Genomic DNA, 27,651 nt, shown 5'->3' on the forward strand with positions numbered 1-27,651 from the left:
TGGACGAGGCCGCGGCCTTGGTGGCGGCGCGGCTGGGCTGGGGCCTGGCGCGGGCCCGCGGGGACCCGGGCGAGGACGGCGCCGACGAGGCAGGTGGGTCGGGCCGGGGCGCCGGGTGGCGGGCGGAGCCGGGGGTCCCTCGGCGTCCCTGGGCCGCTCCGCCGACGGGGCGTCCCCGCGGGCGAGGGCTGAGGGCGGCCCGCCCGGGTGCTGTTTCGCGGGGCGGCTGACCCCTTGGTGCCCACTGCCCGTCGTGAAGTCACGACGCCGGCGGGGCTGCGGTCGGACAGGCCCGGCGCCCAGTGCGCGTTTCCCGTCTCGTCTTGGTGAAAGCAGAACCGGGTGGGTTCCGGGCAGGAGCCCCTCGCCGGGCAGGTGCTGCCTGCGCGCGTGCTCTTGGCCTTGGTGGCGGGCCCTGTGCCCCCGGCGCCTGGCTGCCCCCCTGGGGCACGGAGGGTGGGGGCAGCGTGTGCACGAGGCCGGCCGACCGTGGGAGGAGAGAAGCGTTCGTTCGGAAGTGTTAGGTGCAGTTGGCCTGCGACATGGTGTTAGTTTGGGTGTGCAGCGTGTTGACGACTGGCCGTTTCAGTCTGTCGTGCCGGGATCGCCGCGGGGAGTCGGGTGACATCTGCCCTCACACGGTTGGGGGCTTTTCCTGCGGTGAGAACTTGTAGGCCCTTTCAGACATACGGAGCGGCGTTACTGACGGTAGGCACCGTGCCCCGAGACGTAGGTATCGCTGGAAACGTGCCCCCCGACCCTCTCCGTCCCGCCCTCCCCTGCCATCCGCCCCTGGCCGCCTCCGGTCGCTCTCTGGGAGCTTTTGTTGTTGTTCTGCGTTTTTTAGATTACACACGTAAGTGAAGTGGAATGGGGTTGTCTTTTCTTGTCTGACTTATTTCACTTAGCGTAGTATCTTCTAGGTCCATCCGTGTTGTCACAGATGCAGGGTGTCCTTTTTTATGGCTGAATAATATTCCAGTGTGTGTGTGTGTGTGTGTGCGCGCGCGTGTGCGCGTGCACACCCACCTCACTTTTTGTGCATTCATTAATCAGTGGGCACTTAGGTAGTTTCCATACCTTGGCTATTGTAAATAATGCTGCCATGAAAATGGGAGCGTATGTACGTTTTTGAGTTAGTGTTTTCATTTCCTTTGTATAAATATCGAGAAGTAGAATTGTTGGGTCAAATGGTAGTTTTATTTTTATTTTTTAAAAGATTTATTTATTTTAGAGAGAGAGCACTCGAGCAGGGGGAGGGGCAGAGGCAGAGCAACGGAGAGAAGCACACTCCCAACTGAGCAGGGAGCCCCACACTAGGCTCCACACTGGGCTCGGCATCCATGACCCTGAGATCATGACCTGAGCCGTAACCAAGATTCAGACCCTCAACCTACTGCACCCCCCATGCACCCCCCCTTCATAGAGACTGTACCGATTTACATTCCCACCGACAGTGCCCACGGGTTCCCTTTTCCCACATCCTCACACACACGTTATTTCTTGTCTTTTTTTTTTTTTTAAGATTTTATTTATTTATTTGACAGAGACACAGCAAGAGAGGGAACACAAGCAGGGGGAGTGGGAGAGGGAGAAGCAGGCTTCCCGCCGAGCAGGGAGCCCGATGCGGGGCTCGATCCCAGGACCCCGGGATCACGACCTGAGCCGAAGGCAGATGCTTAACTGACTGAGCCACCCAGCCTCCCCTGCTGCCTGTATTCTAATTGGATTGTGTTTTTGATTTTGAGTTGTATTAGTTCTTTATATATTTTAGGTATTAATCCTTTCCAGATATGTGATTGGCAACTGTTTTCCCAAATTCAGTAGGTTGCCTTTTCATTTCGTTGATGGTTTTCTTTGCAGTACAGAAGCATTTCAGTTTGATGTAGTCCCTCTTGTTTATTTTTTGCTTTTGTTGACTTTGTTTTCAGTGTTGAATCCAAAAAATCATCACCAAGACTGAGGAGAAGGAATTTACTGCCGGTGTTTTCTTCTAGGAGTTTTATGGTTTTACTATTTTGAGTTTATTTTTGTTTATGATTTAAGTTGGGGGCCTAGTTTCATTCTTTCCCATGTGGCTGTCCAGTTTCCCAACACCCATTTATTGAAGAAACTATAATTTCTCCATTGTATATTCTTGCCTCCTTTGTTGTAAATTAATTGACCTCACATATGCATGGGTTTATATCTGGGCTCTCTTTTTTGTTGCATCAGTTTGTCTGTTTTTATGTCATTACTAAACGGTTTCGGTTACTGTAGTTTTGTTATATAGTTTGAAATCAAGAAATGTGATGCTTCTGGCTTTGTTCTTCTTTCTCAAGATTGCTTTGGCTATTTGGGGTCTTTTGTGGTTTCGTATAAATTTTAGGACTGTTCTATTTTTGTGAAAAATGCCATTGGGATTTTGATCAGGATTGTACTGAATCTGTAGATGGCTTTTTGTAGCATGAAACACGTTAACAGTTTTCTTCTAATCCACGAGCGCAGGATATTCATTTATTTGTGTCTTCACTTTCTTTCATCAGTGTCTTACAGTTTTCAGTGTGTAGGTTTTTCACCTCCTTGTTAAATTTATTCATAGGTACTTTATTCTTTTTGATGAATTTTTAAATTAATTTATTTGACAGGGAGAGGGGGGAAACACAAGCAGTGGGAGAGGGAGAAGCAGGCTTCCTGCTTAGCAGGGAGCTCAGTGGGGGACTCGATCCCGGGACCCTGGGATCATGACCTGAGCTGAAGGCAGACGCTTAACAACTGAGCCACCCAGGCGCCCCCTTTTTGATGCAGTTGTAAGTGGGATTGCTTTCTTAATTTCTTTTTCTCATAGTTCATTATTGATTTTTGTGTCCTGCCGCTTTACCGATTTTTTATTCTTAGCATTCTTAGAGTCTTTTGATGGAGTCTTTAGGGTTTTCCATATATGATGCCATATTATCTGCAAATGAGACAGTTTTTTACTTCTTTTTTTCTTATTTGGATATTTCTTACTTTTCTTGCCTAATTGCTCTGTCTAGGACTTCCAGTACTATGCTGAATAAAAGTGGTGAGAGTGGGCATCCTTGTCTTGGTCCTAATCTGAGAGGAAAGCTTTTTGCTTTTCATTTGTGTGTATAATGTTAGCTATGAGCTTGTTATCTGTCATCTTTATTATGTTTAGGTACATTTTTTCTATACCCACTTTGTTCAGAATTTTTATCATGATGGGCATTGAATTGTGTCAGAAACTTTCTGCATCTGTTGAGATGCTCATATGATTTGCATCCTTTGTTTTGTTAACATGTATCAGGTTCATTGGTTTGTGGATGTTGGACTATCCTTGCACCCTTGGAATAAATCCCACTGGATCATGGTATATGAGCCTCTTAGTGTATTGTTGAATTTGGTTTGCTAATGTTTTGGTGAGGATTTTGGCAGCTGTGTTTGTCAAGGATATTGGCGTGTAATTTTCTTTTTTTGTGGTGTCCTTGTCTGGTTTTGTTAGGAGGGTAATTCTGGCCTTGTTGTAGAAGCACTTAGAATTCTCTGAAAGGTTTTCTGGACCATAAGGCCCTCCATTGAGCACATCTCTCAAAAGTCTCTATGTTCAACTGGGAGCCCAGAGCCAGAGCCCTGCCTTTGGCGCAGGTGTGGGCTTGTGTTTAAGGGGTATATATGGGGAAGCTCCATGGAGGACAGCAGAGCGTGGGTCTCACCTCCCCTGGCGCCGCGTTGCTCGCTTCCTAGGAGCTTGTGTCTTACATGTCCTGTGCAGCGAGCAGCCTTACCAGCTGACTTAATGTCTCCTGTGCTTGCCCAGGAACAGGCCGGGCTCTTGCCATGGGGCACTGTCGCCTCTGCCATGGGAAGTTCTCCTCACGGAGTCTCCGCAGCATTTCTGGCAGGGCACCTGGGGAGAGCTCAGACAGACCACCCCCAGGGGAGCGAGTTTTCATCAGGGACTTCCAGCACTTGCTGGGGGTGGCCGTCCACCAGGACCCAGCTCTGTCTCAGTTTGTCTGCAAGAACTGCCACACCCAGTTCTACCAGTGCCATGGCCTCCTCAAGTCCTTCCTGCAGAGAGTCAACGTCTCCCCGACCGGCCACCGGAAGACTTGCACAAAGTAGGCGTTCCTCCTTCATTCTTTGGTGGGCATTCAGGGGCCAAGCACCCTGCACGCTGGGGCTGTTCTAGGCACAGGGAGTGCTGGGGGGAGCCTCTGCAGTGGGGAGACGCATCATGCTGGAGCAGCAGACGTGTGAGCACCAGTGTGACTGGTGTGAGGGCGATGGACAGACATGCTTGGGGGAGGTGAGGGCCACGAAGGGCTCTGAGTGTAGGAGACAGCCCTTGGAAGAGCAGTTTCAGACTGCATGTGGGAGAGGTGGCCTATGAAAGGGATCTGGTGAGCCTGCATCTTGTTCACTGCCAGCCCCACTCATGGCCATGCTGATCCTTTGCAGGGTTGGTGCCCAGCCCCCACCAGGGGCAGAGGAGGGAGCGTGTCTGGGTGAGTGTGCCCCTGGTGTGTGGTACGTGGGTAGGCTTGAGGTGGGCTGGGTGCTGACTGGCCATGGGTGTGGCGTCTCTGTGCCTTTCCTCAGTGGACCTGATCACTTCGAGCCCCCAGGGCCTACGTGACTTGGTGGCATGGGTGCATGGACACGCAGCCAGCTGTGGGGCCCTGCCTAACCTCCAGAGGACACTGTCCTCCGAGTACTGCGGTGTTATCCAAGCCGTGTGGGGCTGTGACCAGGGCCACGACTATACCATGGACGCCGACTCCAGCTGCGGGGCCCTCTTGCTGGACAGTGCGTTGGCAGTCAAGTGGACATGGGACAAGGAGATGGCCCCGTGGCTCACCCAGCATCGGGGATCCAACCCCACTGGGGCTGCCCCTCAGAGCTCCCAGGGCAAAGCGACCACAATTCCAGCTGAGACCGAGACACTGCCCAGCACGGACATGGCCCAGCCTCCTTCAGATGTCATCCCTGTAGGGCCTGGGCTGAGCCCCCCACCTCAGCCAAGCTTCCCCTCAAGTGGGGCCCCAGGTAGGAGGCTCCTCTGGGCTGTTAAACCAGGATTCCTAGTCTTGAACCAGGCAGGGCTCTCAGTAGGAAGTGGATGTCTGCATCGTTGTGGGCGGTGGTCATGGTGTTGTGTGCAGGGGTTCTGGGAGAAATGAGGAGGAGCCGGCCTTAGCATCTCCTCCTGGGCATCTGACAGTGGGGGGGGTTTGAGGACCCTATTCCAGCAGTTTCTGTAAAGGCATGCTCGCCTGCCATCTGGTCTTCCTTGCTAAGCCTGCTTGGGGCCAGGGGGCCAAGGGAGGCAGAAGAATGGGGTCCTTGTTGTGGGACGTGGGGGAAGAGGGCAGCTGCTGCCTCCGAGGCTGTTTTGTTCCAGCTGCAGGTAATTCCCTGGGTCTCAGCCAGCGTCCCGGTGACATCCCAGTGGGACTCGTGTAGACAGGCCCCTCTGCCAACTGGCCAAGAGGAAACATAGGCCCTTGTTTGGGACCCGATCCCACAGTGCTGTGGTTGGGGTGTAGCTGTTGATGGACTGACTTTGTGTTAGGGTGGCTGGGTTCGCTTCCGCCCTGCTTCTCTTAGCCTCCGTTTGTGCGCCTGTCTGTGCATAGCCCTCGGCTGCTCTTGTGCCCGAGCTCTCGGTGGCACTTTTTAAAAAGTGTAACTATCCAGAAAAAAAAAAGTGTAGCTACCTAAATAGTTCAGAGAGATGGAGGTGCACAAATGCTGGGAAGGGAAAAGGGAATTGTGTCAGAGGTTCTTAGAACTGCTTGGCTTTTTTAGCTGTGCATGGCATGCAGTACTTTGCTAACGATGATTTTCTTAAATGTCCTGGAACATCCACAAAGTGTGAGTCGTCCCACCCCTAAACGACTGGATCTGAACCTCTAGGAAGGGCTGGGCTTGCTGATGTGGACTGTCGGCTAGGGTTTCTGATGCCTGGTGCTGCCCATGCCTGTGCTAGTCGTGGGGGTGGTCGGTCTGGCTATGCAGGAACCTTATGGGGGATGGGGCTGGGAGGTGGGTGGGATTTAAAGGTGAAGGACCCCAGGCTCCCTGCAAGGAAGGCTCCATTGTCAGACAGGTGCACGCCTCCTCGCTGGGGAGCACTGCCTGCGCTCCGTGTTGGTAACAGGAGCCTTGTTCTTTGTTTCTCAGGGCGGTTGGGTGAGAAGCAGGTTCCATCTTCAACCTCGGATGATCGGGTAAAAGACGAGTTCAGTGACCTTTCTGAGGGGTGAGAGAAGAGTGGGTTTAAATAGCCTAAAATTCCTCCTTGGAAAACCAAACTCCGCCAACCTGTGTGCTCCCTGTCCGTGTCCTGGCCAGGACCCTCTCCTTCTCTCAGTGGGAAGGAGACGAGTGGCCGAGGGTGTTTCCTTCCAAGCTTCTTGTTCCTGATCCAGAGGGCCCCCCAGCCTGAGGCATTTGCAGGGGGAGCACCACTAGGGTGGTGTGGAAATTAGAGTCCCGTGGTCGCTCCTTTGCTGTTGCTGGCTTGTCTCCTTCAAGGCTGTGGTTTTGTGCCAGCCGTAGATGTTACTGAAACAGGAAGTCAGTCTCTGGCCCTTTGTCATGACATGATTGTGACTTGGGGCAGAGGTTCTGCGCAGGAGGACAACCCGCCCCGGAAAGGGCACTGTCAGGGACTGTTCGCTCCTGGGCCACCTCCTGCTTGTCAGCTGAGAACCACTCATGGTGGCAGCCACACACCAGCTGGCCTTCACAGCCTTTCCCCATAAGCTCTGGCTGGAATGCAGATGTACCCTCATCCAAACAAGTAGAGGAGGACAGTATGATTTTTGGCTCAACTCCAGTGGGGTGTCAATGAAAACTGACTGAGATGCTGGAAGAACCCAAGTAGGTGTGCTAAAAACACCTCCAGGACCAGGAGTGGTCACAGGCTGTCCTTTAGCCCACCAGCCAGCCTTGAGTCTTTCTTGTCCGGACAGGTGACAGCCTGCAGGGGAAGGCCATGGTGTACCACCAGCCTGTCTCTGTCCGCTGCCCTATAGAAACTGACTTCATGCTTTAGGGTAAAGTTTACAGATACACAGATCTTTTCCTGGCCTTTGTGACCTTTGCAGTGGCCAGCAGCTGACCGGTCAGCTGGATAGGTGCTCACAGTTATGGGAAATAGTTAACTCAGTCTGAAAATCCACTTTCTGAGAAGCCTGCCTCCTTGAGGTCTTTGTGTGCTACCTGGGGCCCCATAGAGAGGTTCTTTCCAAGTTCAGGGTCCTGGTGTGAGAGGAGTGTGGCTTCTGGGGAATCGTCATTTTGCTGGCCTGCCCTTTCTGTTAGGAGAGGAGTTCAGAGATTTGGGGGTTTTAGGTTTCTAAGACCTTTTTAGGAGAGCTAAAACATGGAGTATGGAGATTTGATGGTGTTTTTAGATAGGAAGTGTCATTGGATCTGTCACACACCACAGGCCTTTGCTAAAGGTTCTCTCTTCTTCCCTAGGGACATCCTGAGTGAAGACGAAAATGACAAGAAGCAGAATACCCAGTCCTCGGACGAATCCTTTGAGCCTTATCCAGAAAAGAAGTAAGGGGGGCAGTCTTGTTGCATGTCCCTGGGGTCTGGGAGTGGCATCGCTGGGTAACCTGGAAACCTAGTCTGCCTGGTAGGGTCACTGGGTGGGAGTAGTGGGGACAGGGAACGAAGGCTTCTACTTCCCAGTCTGCCCTTGCTTAGCACGTTTGTTTCCTGCTGCTCTTTGGTCTGACCACACAGTGCAGTATGGCTTCTGAGTGAGCTGGGACCTGGTCTCCATGTCTTGTGAGAGTGGCAGGGCCTGTGGATGTGACTCAGCCTCAGTCTGGGAGCTCCCTGCCTTCCCTTCTGCCAGCCCTGCCCTCAGTCACACCACAGTAGTGTCTGCTGTGTCAGCCTCTGACTTCCTGCAGGAACCTCTACCCTACACTTCTTTCTGCTTCTGTGCCAAGGTCCTTGGAGGCTCAGGGACCCAGCAGTTGCTCTCAGATCTGCCTCTGGCACTGATCTCTACATCACTTCCTTATAGAGTTGTCTCTGTGGCCTTGTCTCGACCTTCCCTTTCCAGGGGTTTGTCTTTTCTCTCAGTTAGCGTCTAGGATCCTGGCAGGGAAGGCCAATGTGTACTTGTGTCTCTTTCCTCCCCATCTTGTGCCCAGGGACACCCAGAAGGCCTGTAGGTAGTCGCTGCCCCACTTGGGTATTACTGAGCGTTTCGCGGTAGATTGGAAACACAGGAGCACCACACCGTCAGCCAAGAAAACGCAGCACAAAGATTAAAGAGCAAACCTGACTTACTTTTTTCCTTTGAGTTCTGACATGGCTATGGAAAGAGAAACAGAAGCCATGCCCTGCAGGAGGTGGGACCGGGTGGCAGTGGGCTGGCCACAGCTCTGGGTTCACCTTTGTGCCCACAGAGACACTCAGACCTTGTGGCCACATGGTTCCTTGGGTGCTACAATGTGAATCACAACTGGAAACCTAGGACAGGGCCTCTGAACAGCCCTGGTCCGTGTGACTTTCTTTTGGCAGACATGCCTGTCTGGGTCCTTAGCTGGGGACTGAGCCACCCAGGTGCCCCCCATTTTATCATTTTTAAATGTGCAGTTAATTCGGTGGCCATTAAGTACATTCATAGTGTTGTGCAACCATCACCACTATTTCTAAACTTTTCATCATCCCAAGCAGAAACTCTATACCCATTAAGTAATGACTTCCCTCTTTCCCCTCTCCCAGGCTCTGGCAGCCGCTAATCTAGTTACATCAGGGCACTTCATAGAAGTATATACATATATTTGACAAATATATATTTGTCCTTTTTGATAGGGTTCTTTCATTTTACATAACGTTTTTTAGATTCATCCGTGTTGTAACATGTATCAGAACTTTGTTCCTTTCTATGCCTGAATATATTCAGTTGTATGGATAGACCACAGTTTGTCGATCCATTCTTCTGTCATTTGGGGTTGTTTCTACCTTTTGGCTATGGTGAATAATGTTATGAATACTGGCCTGCAAGTATCTGTTTGAGGGGCGCCTGGGTGGCTCAGTCAGTTAAGCATCCAATTCTTGATCTCAGCTCAGGTCTTGATCTCAGGGTCGTGAGTTTAAGGCCTGCATTGTGGAGCCTACTTAAAAAGAAAAAAGAAAAGTATCTGTTTGAGTCCCCCTTTCAGTTCTTTGGGTGTACCCAGAAGTAGAATTGTCGGGTCATATGCTAGTTCTATGTTTAACTTTTTGAGGAACTGCCTTACAGTTTTCCATAAAAGCTGTACCATTTTACATTCCCATCAACAATGTACAAGGGTTCTAATTTCTCCAAATCCTTGTCAACATTGTTAATTTTCCGTGTTTTTAATTTTGACATTTATTTTGTTTTTGTGGGGTTTTTTGTTTTGTTTTTGTTTTAGAGAGAGAGAGCTGACGGGGGTTACAGGAGGAGAGGAGAGAGAATCTTAAGCAGGCTCCACGCCCAGCGCAGAGCTCTACATGGGGCTGGATCTCACAACCCTGAGATCATGACCTGAGCCAGAATCAAGAGTCAGATACTTAACAACCAGCTGAGCCTCCCAGGCACCCCATTATTTTGTTTGTTTATTTATTTTTTAATAAAGAGGCATTTTTTTAAAAGATTTTATTTATTTATTTGAGAGAGAGAATGAGAGAGAGAGAGCGAGCACATGAGGGGGGAGGGTCAGAGGGAGAAGCAGACTCCCTGCTGAGCAGGGAGCCTGATGCGGGACTCGATCCCGGGACTCCAGGATCATGACCTGAGCCGAAGGCAGTCGCCCAACCGACTGAGCCACCCAGGCGCCCCTATTTTGTTTATTTTTAAAGTGAAGTATAGTAAACATGTAGTGTTCGTGTCAGGCACACAACATACTGACCCGGTAGCTCTGTACATTGTGCTGTACCCATCACTCGTAGCTGCCCATCGGTCATCGTGCAGCTCTGTTACAGTACACTGACTGTATTCTCTATGCTTTATCTGCATCCCTCATTCCTGAAGTGGAATGAATGCCCCCCAGCCCACAACCATCAGTTCTCTCCTTTTGTTGGTTTGATTTTTATTCCACATATAGGTAAAATACAGGGTATTTCTCTTTCCCTGATTTAGTTCACTTGGCATAATGCCCTCTAGGTCCATCTATGTTGTCGCAAATGGCAAGATCTCATTCTTTCTTGTGGCTGAGTAATGTTCCGTTATATATATACCACATCTTTTTTATCCATTCATCTTGGAACCCTTGGGTTGATTCCATGTCTTGGCTATGTAAATAGTGCTGCCATAAACATGGGGTACCTGTATCTTTTTGAATTAGTGTTTTCTTTTTGTTTGGGTAAATACCCAGTAGTGGAAATACTGGATCATATTCTATTCTATTATTTTATTTATTTATTTATAAATAAATAACAGAGAGAGACAACAGCGAGAGAGGGAACACAAGCAGGGGGAAGGGCAGAGGGAGAGGGAGAAGCAGGCTGCCCGCTGAGCAGGGAGCCTGATGCGGGGCTCGATCCCAGGACCCTGAGATTGTGACCTGGGCCGAAGGCAGACGCTTAACAACTGAGCCACCCAGGCAACCCTCATATTCTATTTCTTTTTTTTTTATTTTTTATTAATTTTTTAATTGTAATTTCAGTATATGTTCTATTAGTTTCATGTGTACATATTTTTAATTTTCTGTGGAACACCCATACTGCTTTCCACAGTGGCCATTTTTTTTTTCTAATTTTTAGTGTGGTTAACACAGTGTTATATTAGTTTTAGGCATATAATAGAGTGATTCAAACCTGTTTTCCTTTCTAGTATTCATCCTCTTGGGTGTAAAGTAGTATCCCATTGTCATTTTGGTTTGCATTTCCTTAGTGATTAGTGATGATGGAGCATCTTTTAACATGCTTATATTTTTTGAGAAATGTCTGTTTAAGTTCTTTGCCCTTTTTTTTTTTTTTTCAGATTTTAAATGATTTTTTTCTTTTTATTTATTTATTTTTGGCCATTTTTAAATTAACTTGTTTTGTCTTTATGCTATTGAGTTGTAGGGTACATTTTCTCCCATTCAGTGGATTATCTTTTTCATTCCCTTGATACTTTCCTTTGGTGCACAGAAGTTTTTAATTTTTTTTTTTTTTTAAAGATTTTATTTGACAGAGAGAGACATAGTGAGAGAGGGAACACAAGCAGGGGGAGTGGGAAAGGGAGAAGCAGGCTTCCTGTGGAGCAGGAATCCCGATGCGGGGCTCGATCCCAGAACCCTGGGATCATGACCTGAGCCGAAGGCAGACACTTTTTTTTTTTTTTTTTTTTTTTTTTAAAGATTTTATTTATTTATTTGAGACAGAGAGAATGAGAGAGAGCGAGCACATGAGAGGGGGGAGGGTCAGAGGGAGAAGCAGGCACCCTGCCGAGCAGGGAACCCGATGCGGGACTCGATCCAGGGACTCCAGGATCATGACCTGAGCCGAAGGCAGTCGCTTAACCAACTGAGCCACCCAGGCCGAAGGCAGACACTTAACAACTGAGCCACCCAGGCGCCCCAGAAGTTTTTAATTTTAATTTTGAAGTCCATTTTACCTGTTTTTACTTTTGTTTTTTTGCTTTTTTTTTTTTTTTTTTTTTTTCCTAATAATCTCTATGTCCAGCATGGGCTCAGACTCACAGCCCTGAGATCAAGTCACATGCCCCCCTGACTGAGGCAGCCGGGGGCCCCCTGTTGCCTTGCCTTTGACGTTCATGTTCAAGAAACTGTTGCCAAATCCAAGGTCATGTTTTCATCCAAGAATTTGATAGTTTTAGCTCCTAGGTCTTTGATTCATTTATTTGCGAGAGAGACAGAGAGCATGAGAGGGAGAAGGGTCAGAGGGAGAAGCAGACTCCCCGCTGAGCGGGGAGCCCGATGTGGGACTCGATCCCGGGACTCCAGGATCATGACCTGAGCCGAAGGCAGTCGCTTAACCAACTGAGCCACCCAGGCGCCCAGGTCTTTGATTCATTTGAGTTAATGTTTGTATATGGAATAAGGTAGGGATCCACATTCATTCTTTGGCATGTGGACATCGGGCTTTCCCAGCACCTTTTGTTGAAGAGACTGTCCTCTCCCCGTTGAGGGGTCTTGGCACCCTTGTCAAAAAATCAGTTGATTGTTCTTGTGAGGGGTTTATTTTTGGCCTTTCAGTTCTCTTCGCTTAGTCTGTCTGTCTTTGTACTAGTAGCGCACTGATTATTGTAGTTTTATAATAAATTTTGGAATCAGAAGTGTGAGTCCTCCAGCTTTGTTTTTCAGACTTATTTAGCTATTCAGTATCCCTTGAAATTCCATGTTAAACTTAGGATTGCTTTTTCTGTTTCTGCCAAAAACACCACTGAGATTTTGATAGGGTTTGTAGATTGCTTTGGGAGAAGTGTTGTCCTCTTAATATTAATCCTGCAACCCATAAACACGGGATGTTTCCCACTTCTTTAGTTCTTTTTAAATTTCTTTCAGCAGTGTGTTATAGTCTTTAATGTATAAGTCTTTCATCTTCTTGGTTAACTTTATTCCTAAGTATTTTATTCTTTTTGATGCTATTGCAAATGAATTATTTTTTAAATTTTCTTTTTGCATCGTTCATTGTTACTGTGTAGAAGTAGAACTGGTTTTTGTGTGTTGATTATGTACCCTGCAACTTTGCTGAATTTGTTTATTTTTGTGTGTGTGGATTCTTCAGGGTTTTCTACATATGAGATCATGTTTTTTGTGCATATAGGTAATTTTCTTTCTAATTTAGATCTCTTTTCTTTTTCTTGCCTAATTGCTGTGGCTAGAACTTCTAATACTGTGTTGAATAGAAGTGGCAAAAATGGGCATTTTTTTGTCTTGTTCCTGATCTTAGGGGAAAACTTTCAGTCTTTTACCATTGAGGATGATGTTAGGTATAGGCTTGTCATATAATGCCCTAAAAAGTTCCCTTCTGTTTTTGGCAGTTTTCCTTAAATGTCTGGATCTGAAAAAGGAAAAAAAAAAAAGTGTACATTTCTCTTTATATTATACTTTTTTAAAGATTTTATTTGAGACAGAACATGAGCAGGGGGAGGGGCAGAGGGAGAGGGAGAAGCAGACTCCCCGCTGAGTGTGGAGCCCAATGCGGGCGGGGATCCATCCCAGGATCTTGGGATCATGACCTAAGTCGAAGGCAGACGCTTCACCAGCTGAGCCACCCAGGTGCCCCGTGTCTCTTTAAATCTTCACTAGACACCACAGGGGGAGGTTGGTGCATCTGAATTGGTCCTTCAGGACCTGTCAGACTGAATAAAAGGTCCCCACTGCCCACCCTGGCCCCAGCAGCAGGACTAAGGAGCAGGGATGGCAGCTGGTGGAGCAACATAGCTCTCTCCCAGGAACACACGTCTCCCTTTGAGCCCCTGCCTGGTTGCTGTGCAGCTCCCATCAGGTTCCAGAATTGTTGATTCTGATCTTTTTTCTAGCCTACTGGTTGTTTTGATGGACTGACCCCTAAAGCTTCCCCACTCCACCATTTAACATGATGTCTCCAAATAATAGTTGTTGGTTTTGATGTTGAGGGAGTGAAGTTTCAGTCCTGAAAACCCACTCTGTAGCCCTGTACCTTGCCTTCCCGAGCTGGTAGTACAGAGCCTCTGCCTTTCCTAGGGGTTGGTCTAGCTCTGATGGCTAAGGTCAGTGTGAAGCCAGCCAGTGAGCACTGAGACTAAAGCAGGTTGCCATGGAAGCCTGAGGAAAACCCCACCTCTCCTGTTTGAGGAGAGAGAACCATGAAGAAAAGTGAGAAACACATATGCAATGGAGATCAGAAACAGCACTGAATCTGACTACATATCTTCCTCCCCCCACCATCTTTTTTTTTTTTTCCTTTTTTTCCTGCCCTCACAGGGTCTCTGGTAAAAAGAGCGAAAGCAAAGAAGCCAAGAAGTCTGAAGAACCAAAAATCCGAAAGAAGCCTGGACCGAAGCCGGGCTGGAAGAACAAGCTCCGCTGTGAGAGGTGAGGCCTGGGTAGAGGGCTGGCCTGCCCGTCGGGGCAGCAGCTCCATGTGCGCTCTGCATTGCAGGGAGGAGCTACCCACCATCTACAAGTGCCCTTACCAGGGCTGCACAGCTGTGTACCGAGGGGCCGACGGCATGAAGGTGAGAAGGGGCACTGCCCCGGCGCCAGGGGCTGCCTGCTGTGTGTGGTCGACCAGGAGGACCAGATGTTTCTGTAGAGCCTCGTGTAGACTTGTCCCCAGGGGCTCACGTGAGCCTGGGTGAATGGAGAATCGAGCAGCCATGGGCCAAGAAGTGAGCCCTCCAGTCCTGGGAGAAGCACCCACTTCCTGTTGAGTGAGGAATGGTTGGGTCTCTTCCTTTGAGGGTGCCGTGTAGGACCCGTGGGAGGCATGTGCTATGTGATCAGGGGAATTGTCCTGGCCAAGGCACTCATGGTCTTGCTGTCTGTCCCGCAGAAGCACATAAAGGAGCACCATGAGGAGGTCCGGGAGAGGCCCTGCCCCCACCCTGGCTGCAACAAGGTGTTCATGATCGATCGCTATCTGCAGCGTCACGTGAAGCTCATCCACACAGGTGCGTGCCCTGTTCTCCCACACTCTCACATATACAGTCCCCTTGGGTGGCTGATGGGGGCTGGACACCCTTCAGAGAGGCCTGGGGCTGTGCCTTCCGGGTCATGCGTATGGGCTGTGGAACTGACAGTGAAGAAATCCCAGTGCCTTTCTGCAGGTTTATTGTGGTGGTTTTATCATTACTTTAAAAAAATAACAATATATGCTTTTTGGATTATAAAAGTAACCCATGCTCATTGTAGAAATTGTAAAAAGCAAGCACAGAGAAGATAGTAAGCACCCCCATGCACAAGCACCATCCGCACCTGAGGGTTTACTCTTCCTGTTGGTTCTCATTTTGTGTCTCTGTGCCTACTTCTGTGTGTTCCTGGGGGTAATGGCCTGACCAAGTCCTGTAGGGCCCCGCGTTGTAGTGGGCCGTTCCCCAGGGCCCGGCCCCTTGGGCAGTGTCTCCAGTGTGTGGGGGGTGTGCTCTGCTCTTGTGTCCTGGCCACTTTAGCCTTCAGGCCACTCATCTGCAGAGGCGCTCTCTGCCTGTTGTGGGCCGTGTTTGGTCTGAATATGGTGCATTTTAACCAGCTATGCTCTGGTCTGCTCGTGAAATGAGACCTGTCGCCACAGACTCCAGAACTCCCGGGTTGGGGAACATGGTGTGAGCAGGGGTTTGGGCCGGTCTTCTGGGGGAGGGGGCCTGCTGGGCTGGGACTGAGGCCAGAGGGGATGGGAAGGGGGGTTCCACTGGCGTGAGGGGGCGGTGAGCAGGGCTTGGTGGTGTGGTCTGTGCTCCGCTGGTTCCTGAGTTGGACCTGTGTTTATGCTGAGGGGTGGGGGAGGTAAAGGGCACCTGCTATTCCTTTGTTCTTGGAGGGGTCTCTCTGGGACGCCCTCTGAGATGAGCAAATAAGCTCCACCACCCCCCCTCCCACCCGAACCGTGTGCCCCAGACGCTCTTGTATGTCCACGGGCTGTTTGCTTGCCTTCCCTCCAAGAGCAGCACTGTGCCCTCTGGGCTGTCCCTGAGACAAGCCCGTTGACCTTTACGAGTCCAGGCTTGAAGCCCCCGTGGTTGTGACAACTCGGGGAAACTCAGCCCCTCGCCCCTCTGGCTTTCCAAGCCCATTGCTGTGGGAACTCCTTTTCCCTGTGAGCTAGTCGGTCTCTCGCTCTTCTCCTTTAGTTGTGGAATTTGTTCTGCCAGTCTTCAGGTTGATTTCTGGGGCATTTGGGATGAGTTGATAGTTGCCTAAGTAGTGTGTTTGTGGGACGAGGTGAGCCTAGGGCCCTCTTCCTCTCCCCATCCATTCTCTGCATAACGTATTACAAACCCGGGCTCATGTGCGTTCCTCACAATTTTGGTTCCCCTCTAATTTTAAAGACACGATCCACCCCACATGCGTTAGAAGCACAGGACCTGCACGTGTGCCTGATGGCCGCACCTGCTGCTTCTCTCCACAGAGCTGCTCTCCTGATTGGCATCACCCCCTTTAAAAGATCAGTGGAGCGCATCTCTCTTTATCTCTGAACAGAAATTGTGCTTGTTTTTGTTAAACTACCTTACTATAGAAAGTTATGATTTACTTTTTTTACCCAGATTTGTCCGTTTCATTATCGGACAAATTTATTGGTTGGTTTCACTGTGAAACCGTTTTCCTGTGTTTTGCTCTGAGCACTCTTGGACATCTCCTGACACAAGTAATTCCCTTAAATTGGGTCTTCAAGCTGTCTCCGTTCAGACACCAGTGGTGACAACCATTAGCAGTTTTTTTTAAAAACACCAAAGAGGACAGACTGACTCGAAGGGTGCACTGTACCTAGTAGGGGAGAAAGCCAGTCTGTGTGGGTGTTTGCAGTTGAGCAGGTGGGACTTGAAATGGCCGGGAGGAAGAAGCTCATGGCTCCCACCCCAAGCCCACGTCCAGGAGTAGAGCTGACTGTTCAGTTTTTGTTCAAGAGTGTAAGAAATTTATTTGCCAAGTGGCAGTAGTGATCTGTGGAGCTTTACTGATGTGGCTTCCTCGAAGAATTTTTACTCAGATCTAAGTTTCTCTTCAAGAAGACAGGCTTCAAATGTACACAGTTGATGAAGTCCCAGCCAGGCGGCATTTTTAAGCAATTTGGAGTGCTCTGTTAACAAAAAGTTTTGTATTAGAAATGTTTTCCAGGGTGGGAGGATGGGTTAGCCTGGTGGTGGGTATTGAAGAGGGCACGTTCTGCATGGAGCACTGGGTGTTATGCACAAACAATGAATCATGGAACACTACATCAAAAACTAATGATGTAATGTATGGGGATTAACATAACATTAAAAAAATAATAAAAATTTTAAAAGAAGAGCACTTAAGAGCTAAAAAAAAAAAAAAAAAAAGTTTTCCATCTCTGAATAAAATTAGGTTTGCACAGGCCCCTTAGTGTAAGGAAACACCACTTGAGGCCCCCGTGCTCCGTGGGAGGGCTGGGCATTCGTCCTGTCTGTGCTTACTGCATCTCTGGTCCACAGAGGTGCGGAACTATATCTGTGATGAGTGTGGACAGACCTTCAAGCAACGGAAGCACCTTCTTGTCCACCAGATGCGCCACTCAGGAGCCAAGCCTCTGCAGTAAGTGTGGGGATGGGCACCTTCTCATGGCCACACTGGCCCCCATGCCCTTGCTCACCTGACCCTGTCCCCCAGGTGTGAAGTCTGTGGCTTCCAGTGCCGGCAGCGAGCATCCCTCAAGTACCACATGACTAAACACAAGGCTGAGACTGAGCTGGACTTTGCCTGTGACCAGTGTGGCCGGCGGTTCGAGAAGGCCCACAACCTCAACGTGCACATGTCCATGGTCCACCCTCTGACGCAGACCCAGGACAAGGCCCTGCCCCTGGAGCCACCGCCCGGGACTGTGGAGGGCCAGGCCGTGAAGCCCGAGCCTACCTGAACTCCGGTGGTAAATGGGGTTAAGACAGTTTCAGTAGTTCCTCATACGCAACCTGACAGCACAGCTTTGCTCGCTCGCTCCCCTGGAGCCCCCATGCTGTACCCCCCCCACCTGTGTGTCAGGAGGGCATTGATCTGCAGTATGGTGACCGTGGGCTCAGTGTGCAACTCACGTAGCCTTTCCAGCCTCCACTCTGGGACCAGCATTTTCCTACAAATACTGAATGACTCGGGGCCAGATGAATTTTAAATAATTGATTCCTATTCCCCACTAAAGCAATCAAGGAGATTTGTAATCCACTTTTTAGTGCAAGAGCTCCATGTTATGCTTGTAATAAATTATTTACCAAGGAGCTGGGCTGTGCGCTGCGCAGGGTCCAGTCAGAAGAGATGGGGCTCCTGGTAGAGGTCGGCATCGGGCAGCGCCTGCTGTCTGCTCCGGAGGGCGGCACTCACTTCCGGGTCACAGTGTCCACTGGTAGCCAGCAGCTGCAGGAAAACAGCTGTGCTCAGCCCAGTGCAGCCCCCAGACACCAGGGCCTGAGGACGGGGAGCTGGCCACCGGAGCCCAGCAGGTAAGTGGCCACAGTGCAAGTGCTGGACACCAGATTCTCGTTTTACTTGAGGTGTTGCCACTTCAACACTCTTAACGTGTCCACACACACCAAAGCAAGCATCTGGGTGTTACCTCTGCCATGTTCGAGAAGCTCTTTTTTGGGCACCTAGGTATTGATTGCAGCAGAAAATGACGAGCTTTTGTTATCAAGCCTACGGGGTCACCCTGGAGAGAGGACAGGCAGAGACACAGGTCAGGGTGTATACTGTGAGGGTCACGATGCCCCCACCTGCTCACTCTGCCAGGAGAGCTGGCTGCACGGGTCTGTGAGCTGTGTCACCTGCCTGGCCCCGGAGCTCCTGGCTCCTGCCGGCTAGAGCCGAGACCACACTTGTCTCCCCAGCCACGAAGAGACAGATCAGCTTTAGGTACATGTCGACAGCAACACGCAGGAAGGCATCTTCCCTCATGAGGGCGTCTTCATCAAAATAGGAGAGAAGGCTGAAGGTAAGAAAGAAGATGCCTCGTGACTCCAAGATCGAACAGAGGTGAGTGGCCGTCAGCACTGAGCAGCGACTCATCTGAGGAATGGAGTTCCAGGCATCTTTCCCGTTTGGAGGGCGATCCGCAGTGAAACTGATAGATGATTGGGCTGGGGTGACCCCTCCTCTGACCACACACAACCCCCCGGGTGGGAACTCCGCTGAGAGCGCGTTGCGACACTGACCCGCGGCAGGTGCAGTTACCTGTAGAAGGCAAACGGCAGCAGCCTGATGTATGGATCTGGGGCCAGGCGGAGGAGGACATGCCCCAGGCCACCCTCTGCAACCAAAGGGGGTTAGGCTTAGCTCTGTAGCCACCTCCCCACCCCAGGATCGGCATGTTCAGGAGACCTCAGGTGCCTGGCTGGGAGGGGTGGTGATGTCCTCCTCATGCTGGAGGGCAGAGCCTGGGGGGTAGACCCCCCCCCGCCATGATGGCCCAGTGCCACCCTGGGTCCCCCCAGTACCTCACTCAACTCTTTTCGTTGTTTAGATGAGTTTGTACTGCATTTAGCCTAAAATGTGGTTTATATACTTAGCAAGAAGATAGACTTTGAAAAATGAGTTAGTAAATTAAGGCCCAGGGGTTCATACTTAACCACTGGAAAGTTATTTTTGAAGAAGGACTAAATAAAAAGTGGGGATCGCAGCCTGCCTTTGCGGATCACCTGTGTTCCCAGTAGATGGCTGGTAACCGGGACAGACACAGGCTGTGCCCTGCTACCAAGTCTCAGTGCTGTCTTACCTGTCTCTGTCAACTGAAAGAGTACCAGCCAGGATACCTTCTTCTTCTCCAAACACCCCAGGATCTCCGCACATATGTCCAAAGCCTTTAGGGAGTCCACAGCCTGTGGCCCACAGAAGAGGGAGGCTGACTGTCTGCACAGACAGGCACACAGTGGGGAGAGGGATGACCTCCAGCCCAGAAGGGAGCCTTTGCTCATTCTGTTGAGTCTTGAATGGTGACTGTAGGAGGAGCAGGTCAGGGACCCCTGTGCTCAAGTTCTGAAATGAGACCTCAAAGGAGAGGCCCAGGGCCAAGGGGTTCTTGCTTCAGCAAGCACAAGACTCCCGAGGAGCCCTTCAATCAAAGGTTCCAGGGCCCTCCTCCCAGAAACCCTGAGTAGGGAGGTCTGGGGGTGGGAAAGGGCCACCTTACCCGATGTCTTAAGTGTGGGGTTAGATGTGATGAAAGCAGGCCCATTAAGGAAAAGAAAAACAGGACAACCAGCAGCTGCAAATAAGACCAGTGCCTTTAGAACATGAAAACCACCCAGGCTGTACCCTCAATAAGTAAATCTAAGTAAGGAATGCAGATGCTGTCCTTTGACCAAACATTTATAGGCAGAGGGCATAAATCTTTCCTCTAAGTGGATCTTCTCAGGAAGGAAAATTTTAAAGAGGTAGTTTGAGAATAAATTCTTACAGACTGCATCATTTTATATGTGCCTTTAAACACAGCTTGGAAAAGTGACCGCAGGGAAGAACCGTGCTGTGGCTGAGGGTGTCCATGCTGTGCGAGCTGCCAACCTCAATCTGGTGCAGCGAGCCACCCCCCGGCCCAGCCCCACTCCCGGGCTCCTTGTCTAGAAGGGTGTTTGTAAAATCCCTAGAGGTAAATGCACAGGCCCCCTCCTGACCCGAGGCAGGGGTCCACCTCTTCCCAACCCCCGGAGTGCACCCAGGCTGGCTGGGGTGTCTGGACACCTCTTCTCAGCACACACAGGCCTAAGAGGCTTGAGGCCACTGAAATCACTTTGAACAAAAACAAACTTAAAAGAATCTCCCTTGTGGTTTTTTTTTTTTTTTTTTTTTTTTTTTTACATTAAATTACCAAAAACCACAGGCAGGCCTGTACGTCCTGAGGTTGACTTTCCAGTTTACAAATGGTTTATTTAGTTGGGGAAGAGATGAAGGAGCAAAGGCTGTGGGAACAGGGACAGAGAAGGTCCCACGGGGCAGCTGATGACAGCCCTGCCCTGGGTTTAGGGAGGATAAAAATAAGCTAAGCAAAATCAAAAGTGAAACACGAAAGGTATTCTTTCTACCAGTAAACTTGAGAGTGAAATATTACAAAATCCATCAGCCTGGTAAATTCTGCTTCCTAATAAAGTCACAAGAATACCATACTCCCTGTCTGTTCTTGGAAAAGCACAATTCATTAGGTGAACCCTGAGAAACTCAGCTGATCGGAACACTGATTAAAAACAAACTTGGTAGAAAAGAAAGAAGTGAAAGAATTTCGTTTCTTGCCTCCTCTCTTTGGCAGTCCAGCTTCTCCAGCTGGCTCTTGATGCTGTTTTCCCCGGCTTGCTGGATTGCGAAGTGGAGTGAAGCAGCAGAGACCCAGGCCGGGCCCGGTGGGGGGGACGCCAAGTCAGGAGAGAGGCAGCTAGGAGACAGATGCGTCACCACAGGAACGTCATAACCACATCCTGGTGGAAAGCCACCAGCCCCGCCCACCTTCAGCTGGGGCAGCGAGGGGCTCTAGAGTCCACAGAAACAAGGTCTACGTCCCTAACCACCCCTGGCTCGGCATAGGGACCTAGAGCCCGGTGTCAGCCTCCTTCCCTTAGGGTCCAGTGTCCCTAACGTGCTTCTGTGCCATGGATGTGAGGACGGGGTAGGGCCTGACTGGGACGCTTGGTCCTGACTGCCTGAGCTTTGCAAGGAGGTCGTAGGACACGGGACTCTCACCTGGAGCCCACCACTCACACCCTTGGCTTCTGGGTCCAGTCCTCCTCCTCAGTCCCTGCTGTGACTGCAGTGTGGTGCTCAGAAAGGTGTCCCAGCAGGTTAAAAACAGGCCAAAAATCAGTGGAATATAATGTAGCAGTTGGCATTCCTTGTTTTCTGGGATTTTGAGCACTCTGGACACTGTAGCCATGCACAGGGATCAAAGGAGGCCGGATGGGACCACAGTTCTCCCCCAAACCAGCACATGCCGGGGACGGCCAGCTGGGCAGGCCAGGTGGGGCGGAAAGCTGCGCAGCGACCCGCCAGGTCAGGTCTGTCCCTTCTGTTCCATGTGGGTCCTGCCCAGCCTGCCCTAAGGCCTCTGTCCGCCATCCCAAGGTATTCATGGAGGGAGCCTAGAGCAGGTCCTAAAGAACATCTGTGCTCCCTCTCCTTGTTGCACGCACCTCCTGCCAAACTGCTGGGCCTCCCACAGCCTCTGCAGCTCTTGGGGCAGTGGGCCCTGGAAGCATCTCGTCCACCGGCTGCGAAGTTCAGGCTCCAGGCGTGGCCACCAGAACTTCCAGAAGAGAAAGATCACCAGTAAGCAGATCAGGGGAGGCTATACTTGGACCCTCTTCAGTCCCTACAGCCAAGATGTGGAACCCTGGAGTGACCACTGGAGATGTGCGTGAGACCAGCTGACACCGGCAGCATGGCTCATGTTCACCCAACACCTCCTATTTAAGTAGTGTGTCGTGTACTCGATTTAAGGTTCGAGGCAGTTCCATGAGCTATCTCCTCCTCATCTGTAGAGGACACAGATGTCCGCCCGAGAGCTGGTGTTTTACACACACAGTAACTTCTGCACTGAATTCCACCCACATGAGCCACAGACTACATGGAAAGCTGAACACTCGGGGGCCGTGGCAGCATAAGTCCTACGGCTGCTAGGAGAGCTGCGTGTCGTCAGGACGCCAGGAAAGCCAGCGAAGGCCCCCCGGGGAACCCCACACCCACGTGAGGGCCGGGCAGCAGGGGACTGGGCCGCCTCTCTTCCAGTCCTGAGGTGGTCGTCTGTCAAGACAACAGGCGGAGCCCAAGTCGGGGAGCTCAGGCAACTAGGGTTCACCTTCAGCCAACGCAGAACCAGAGTGAAGCAACACCCAGACACCGTTGTCCAGCAGGCGTGGGCAGGGAAGCCCGTCATCCTCCCTGCTGATGGCTTCGCTTTACCCCCCATTTCTCTGCATGCATTTTCTCCTCAATGACAAGAGCCAGGATGCTGCCCTGGGCCCCCAGTCCCTGTGCCAGCCCCGGGCGCACCCCAAGAAGGCGGCTGCACCTACCAGAGCAGAGGTCAGGACTATGGGGCACTCAGTCTGGCACGCGATCAGGATGAGGTCTGCGGTCCGGGAGGGGTTTCTGCTTTGTGAACAGGCGCTGAGGAGCCCCTGCAGGAGAGGACATGCCAGAAGCTCAGTGGTTTGCATGTGTACCCCGCTCCTAAAAGGCACCAGGGCTTCAAAGCACCACTGGCTATGAGAGTCCAGCCAAGTTGTGGGAGGTGCTGGGGGCAACAGAATTACCCTGAAGAAGTGGACAGTGATGTCATGGGTCAGAGCACCTCCATGGGAGCAGAAGTTTCTCTGCAAAAGAGCACAGGCCAGTGAGAAAGGAACCAGTGGGGCAGGGGGTGGGAGCGGAGGCAGTGTGTGCCGAGAGGCTTTAGCTGTGCTCACGGTGCCGCTGCTGACCACAGAGGTCCAGCTTCATGTCCGCCCTCATGGCTAGCCCAGGACCTGGCATCTCTCTGCCTATCCATGCAGCTCCTCTGTGCAGCAAGATCCCCCAGCCTGCCCGCTTTGGCCCCAACACAGGTCAGGAGGCCGGCGCGCACTCCCTGATGGCCCCGTTGCTGGGATGGCAACCGGCCTCCCCAGCTCTGGGTTCTCTGTTCTGCCGGCCTTCACGGGCCCTTCTGACAACGTTAAGGAAAACAGCCTTTGCTAAGAACCCAAGGAACACGTAGTCTCATCTCTCCTGCTTTCTGAGTCACCGTTTAAAGCTCTGTGTCACTGAATGGAACCTTAGTTCAATCTCTAGTTGTATTTGTGCATTTTTAAAAACTGGAAAAACATCTTCAGGAGTAGAAGCTATTCTGAAGTGTGTAGGATGTGCTTATTCCTGGTGCCCTCACTGACCCTGACTGGATGCATGCAGGCTTTGGTCCTTCTGGGTAAGATGATGGAGCACCTGACACTGAACAGTGTGTACAACGGAAGGAAGCAGGGCCGACCGGTGGGAATGGCAGTCTTCTCAGCACCACCGGCTTTTGTGTGCCTGAAATGTCAAAACTGGAAAGAACTGGAGATGCTTGGTCTGCACGAGTTTATGGATCTTGATGGCTGAACGTCGAGGAAAGCTCTAGAAAGGGACTGAAGCTTTGGAGGAAGGGAGCCACAGCTGGTCTCTGCACCTCACCAGCCCCGGTTCCAGCTGTGGGAGGAGGGCTGGGCACACAGCAGCCCCAAGTCTCGGCTCCCGGAGCGGTACCCCCATTCTTTCCCTCAGCAATCCCACGTGGTCTGCACACACACTGAAGCAGTTGGCTCAAAGTGACCCGTCACACTCGCGAATCTTCAAGAGCCAGATCACCCCCGTCCCTGCATTCCGAGGTTGCTTGCCCGCACCTACCAGCTCAGAGTTGACCAAGTGGAAGAACTCCGTGCAGTCAGGGGCGGCTGGCTCTTTGGCCTGGGGGCTGCCGACGAGAACAGACGGGGGCAGACCGAGGAGGATCCTTGCACGGAAAGAGCTGCGTCAGTGGTGACAGCACAGCCTCATGACTTGAGAGCGCAGACTCACCTCGGTAATGACCCTCCCTACTCACTCTGGCAAGAGTCCCCGTCTGGGGCTGTGTGCTGAGCACCTGAGTCCTGCAACACTCCCAATGTCTTAACCCCAAGAGCCGTTCTTAAGTGGCACAATCGCCAAGTAAAAGGGTGCACCCCAGTCTAACAGAGCCACTCCCGAGAACTGGGACATTTCACCGTCTCACACTCATAAACACAGCTACAACGAGCATCTGTAAGCACACATGGTTTTCCTTATTTCGACATGCATTTTCTGGGCTACATCTTTCAACAAAGCCGCTCGTGGGTCTGAAGGGGCGGCTTTAATCCGAAGCTTCAGACCCTGCTCTCTCCATGGGAACCCCAAGGAGAAGACGGGGACAGGGGACAGAAACAAACGACCAATGGAAAAGAAAACTCAATGTAAAGACAGACTCCTCTATATGGTGCCACGTTACCATTTGTACACAAGCAGCTCCCGCTGTCTCTGAAGGCGGGCAGCCACATCCCACCCGCTTGCCAGAGCCTGGAGCCGTGTGCGGAACACTCTGAAAAGGAAGTGCTCCCGAGGAGAGCAACTCTGGGATGCTGCTGGGCCCTGTTCCAGGTCAGCAGCCATCTCCTGGAAAACACAAGACCAAAATGTTCACATACTTTTATCGCTGGTTCCACGTGATTGTCCTCAAATGTGAAGGCAGAAAGTTCTCAGGGCTTACTGTCAGCCCCAATCAGGACTCTCAAAGGGGGCTGGGTGGGCTTGGGAGGGAGGTCTCCCAAAAGAAGCTAGGAATGAGTGGGACAAGCCTTTTTACGTGGAAATCATTGAAAATTTGCAAAAGTAGAATTAGTACAATGAACACCTTTACCAGATTCCCCTATGACTAACATTTTATCGATTATCATTTGTTTTTTCACTCTGCGTGTACAGGTGTTGCGTGCGCATAATTGGAGGGTGACTTGTGGACATAAGGTGTGTACATAGCAGGCACTCAATAAAGTGCCTGCTAACTGAAAGCATACATGTGTGCGCAGAGTCGGCACACGTTCAAATGCAGAGACGGAACAAGCCAAGCGCCCACGTCGCAGCACCATCCCTGCAGCGTGTGACCCAAGCCCCACGATGCACTCTGCCTGCCACAGCCAGTTAGGATGGACGTGGAGGACAAGAGGTCAAGAGGAGGACTTGGAGGGCTGGGATCTCTTCTTTGTGGGGTTAGTTTTATTCCCTCGTAGGTAAGATTTCCCAGGGTCCCAGGCCACCCGCTCCGTGGTTTCTGTCACTACCCCCAGCTTCTCAAGCGCTTGAAGAGCAGCGCGAACACCACCAGGAAGTGTGAAATCCACACAAAGAATCCTGCCAACACGAAGCCACACGTGTACCTCCAAAGGTAGATTCCCCGTGCACACTGTGGACACGGAGACCAGAGGGGGTCTGCACCTGGACCCCAGAGCCTACTCTCAGGGTCTTTCTATCGCCCGGACAAGACCTAAGGCTAACAGGCACTCTCACTGAAAACTGCACTCTTTACTTCAAAACGAGAGCCCCATTTCCATGCCCTCCTAAGTGCAACTGCTTTGCTGAAACCCACCAGCCTGTGGAGCTGCTAGGCGACCCTGTGAAAGAGCAGCCTCTCAGCCTCCTTTGTCATTTCTCAGAGCCTGACATCCAAATGAGCAGTCAAGAGCTAAAAAAGCAGCAAGTGGTGGAGAGCAACGCTTACTACCAAAGTGGGAGTCTTCTTAGTTTCCTCTATTTTCAAATTTTAAATGTTCCTAAGGCTGGAGATGGTTCTGGCACCACAGCTTTTGTTTCTGTATTTTTGGGATATTCCCTGGTGAAGTGAGCACACTGTCACTCTGGGTCTGGTCCGTTATATGTGGGATGCTAGTTTTCATTCTGCTGGGCTGCCTTAAGACATTCATAGTAAATATCATAAGAGCAGATGATACAAATGCAGTGAAACACACTGAGTTTTACATCTTCTAACTCACCTGCAATCTGGAAAAAATATCCCGATTTCCTGTGCAGCTACCGAGAACCAAATCAGAATTCTCTGAGCAGTTGTAACTCCTCGAACTGAAACAAAAACACAATAAAAGCCTCCTAAGTATCTCCAGATGTACAGGCGTTCCTACTTCTCCTCCGCCCCCAGAGTGGCGTGTGGTCACACAGCCAGGAGGTCCCAGGGGACCACATGACACCCACAGTCATCAACAAACAAAACAACCGTCTACAACAAAATACTAGCAACCCCAATCTAGTGACATCTAAAAACAATTATGTACCATAACCAAGTGGGATTTACTCTAAGAACGCGAGGTTGGTTCAACACCCTAAAATCAACATATCAGTAGAATACACATATCAATAAATAAAAACCACGTGAACATCTCAATAGACACAGATAAAACATTAGACAAAATTCAATACCCTTTCATGATAAAAACACTCAACAAACCAGGAGCAGAAAGGAACTTCCTCAACCTGTTAAAGGCCGTCTATGAAAAACCCACAGCTTGTCTCATGCTTAATGATGAAAGCTTTCCTCCTAAAATCAGAAATAAGACAAAGTTCTCCTCTTTCACTGCTTCCATTCAATACCACTGGAAGTTCTAGCTGGGACAGTTCAGCCAGAAAAAGAAATAAAAGGCATCCAGATTGGAAAGGAAAAAGTTAAACCATCTCTATTCACAGATGACGTGACTTTGTATACAGAAAATCTTAAAGAATCCACAATAAAAAACTATTAAAGCAAAAAAACAATTTCATAAAATTACAGGACATGCAATCAATATACAAAAATCAGTTATATTTCTCTACACCCACGAATAATCCAAGAATGGAATTAAGACAATAATTCCATTTACAATGGTGTTAGAATACAATACCTAAGGATAAACTTAACCAGGGAGGTGCAAGACTTGTACAATGAAAACTATAAAACGTTGAAAAATTATACAAGACCTAAATAAATGGAAAGACATCCCATGTTCATGGATAGGAAGAATCAGTGTTCTTAAAATGGTAATAATACCCATAATTATCTACAGATACAATGCAATCTCTATCAGAAGCCCACCTGGTTATGTTGAAACTGGCAAACTGGTCCTGAAATTCAGATGGAATTGAAAAAAACCCAGAACCCCCAAAACAATCTTTGGGGAAAAAAAGGAAGTTGGGGGATCCACATTTCCCAATTTAAAACTTCCTACAAATCTACAGTAATCAAAACAGTATGATATTGGCATAAGAATAGATGTATACACCACAAATCTTTTTTTTTTTTTTTAAGATTTTATTTATTTATTTGAAAGAGCATGAGAGGGAGAGAAAGCACAGAGGGAGAGGGAGAAGCAGGCTCCCTGCTGAGCAGAGAGCCCAATGCAGGGCTCGATCCCAGGACCCCGAGATCATGACCTGAGCTGAAGGCAGACGCTTAGCCTACTGAGCCACCCAGGCATCTCATAAATAAATAAAATCTTAAAAAAAAAAAAAAAAAAGATATATACACCAAAGTGAA

General features: G+C 50.1%; 2 protein-coding genes across 4 annotated transcripts in view; one reads left to right on the forward strand and one right to left on the reverse strand.

Annotated features, from left to right (window-relative positions):
• The window catches only part of ZNF276 (zinc finger protein 276), an 18,620-nt gene extending 728 nt beyond the window's left edge, over window positions 1-17,892 (forward strand). The window contains exons 2-11 of one of the 2 annotated variants that reach the window (XM_021705651.2): window positions 3,797-4,100; window positions 4,441-4,487; window positions 4,582-5,028; window positions 6,166-6,244; window positions 7,471-7,554; window positions 13,896-14,006; window positions 14,074-14,149; window positions 14,467-14,584; window positions 17,081-17,180; window positions 17,256-17,892. In XM_021705651.2, coding sequence (XP_021561326.1) covers window positions 3,817-4,100; window positions 4,441-4,487; window positions 4,582-5,028; window positions 6,166-6,244; window positions 7,471-7,554; window positions 13,896-14,006; window positions 14,074-14,149; window positions 14,467-14,584; window positions 17,081-17,180; window positions 17,256-17,502 — 1,593 coding nt within the window. In that variant the 5' untranslated portion in view covers window positions 3,797-3,816 and the 3' untranslated portion in view covers window positions 17,503-17,892. Of the gene's footprint in view, window positions 1-3,606; window positions 4,101-4,440; window positions 4,488-4,581; window positions 5,029-6,165; window positions 6,245-7,470; window positions 7,555-13,895; window positions 14,007-14,073; window positions 14,150-14,466; window positions 14,585-17,080; window positions 17,181-17,255 lie in introns of those variants that run through there. The other variant, XM_021705652.2, reaches the window with a different exon arrangement.
• Window positions 16,515-27,651, reverse strand: part of FANCA (FA complementation group A) — a 58,367-nt gene continuing 47,230 nt past the window's right edge. Inside the window, exons 31-44 of one of the 2 annotated variants that reach the window (XM_021705649.2) lie at window positions 26,123-26,207; window positions 24,589-24,752; window positions 23,973-24,078; window positions 22,865-22,924; window positions 22,625-22,729; window positions 21,743-21,855; window positions 20,853-20,991; window positions 19,759-19,833; window positions 19,345-19,447; window positions 18,804-18,879; window positions 18,402-18,558; window positions 18,190-18,282; window positions 17,849-17,990; window positions 16,515-16,707 (exon numbers count right to left, since the gene is read on the reverse strand). In XM_021705649.2, coding sequence (XP_021561324.2) covers window positions 17,883-17,990; window positions 18,190-18,282; window positions 18,402-18,558; window positions 18,804-18,879; window positions 19,345-19,447; window positions 19,759-19,833; window positions 20,853-20,991; window positions 21,743-21,855; window positions 22,625-22,729; window positions 22,865-22,924; window positions 23,973-24,078; window positions 24,589-24,752; window positions 26,123-26,207 — 1,384 coding nt within the window. In that variant the 3' untranslated portion in view covers window positions 16,515-16,707; window positions 17,849-17,882. Of the gene's footprint in view, window positions 16,708-17,848; window positions 17,991-18,189; window positions 18,283-18,397; window positions 18,559-18,803; window positions 18,880-19,344; window positions 19,448-19,758; window positions 19,834-20,852; window positions 20,992-21,742; window positions 21,856-22,624; window positions 22,730-22,864; window positions 22,925-23,972; window positions 24,079-24,588; window positions 24,753-26,122; window positions 26,208-27,651 lie in introns of those variants that run through there. The other variant, XM_044911394.1, reaches the window with a different exon arrangement.

The sequence above is a fragment of the Neomonachus schauinslandi genome, chromosome 16 (assembly GCF_002201575.2).
Source record: "Neomonachus schauinslandi chromosome 16, ASM220157v2, whole genome shotgun sequence".
NCBI classification, from domain to species: domain Eukaryota; kingdom Metazoa; phylum Chordata; class Mammalia; order Carnivora; family Phocidae; genus Neomonachus; species Neomonachus schauinslandi.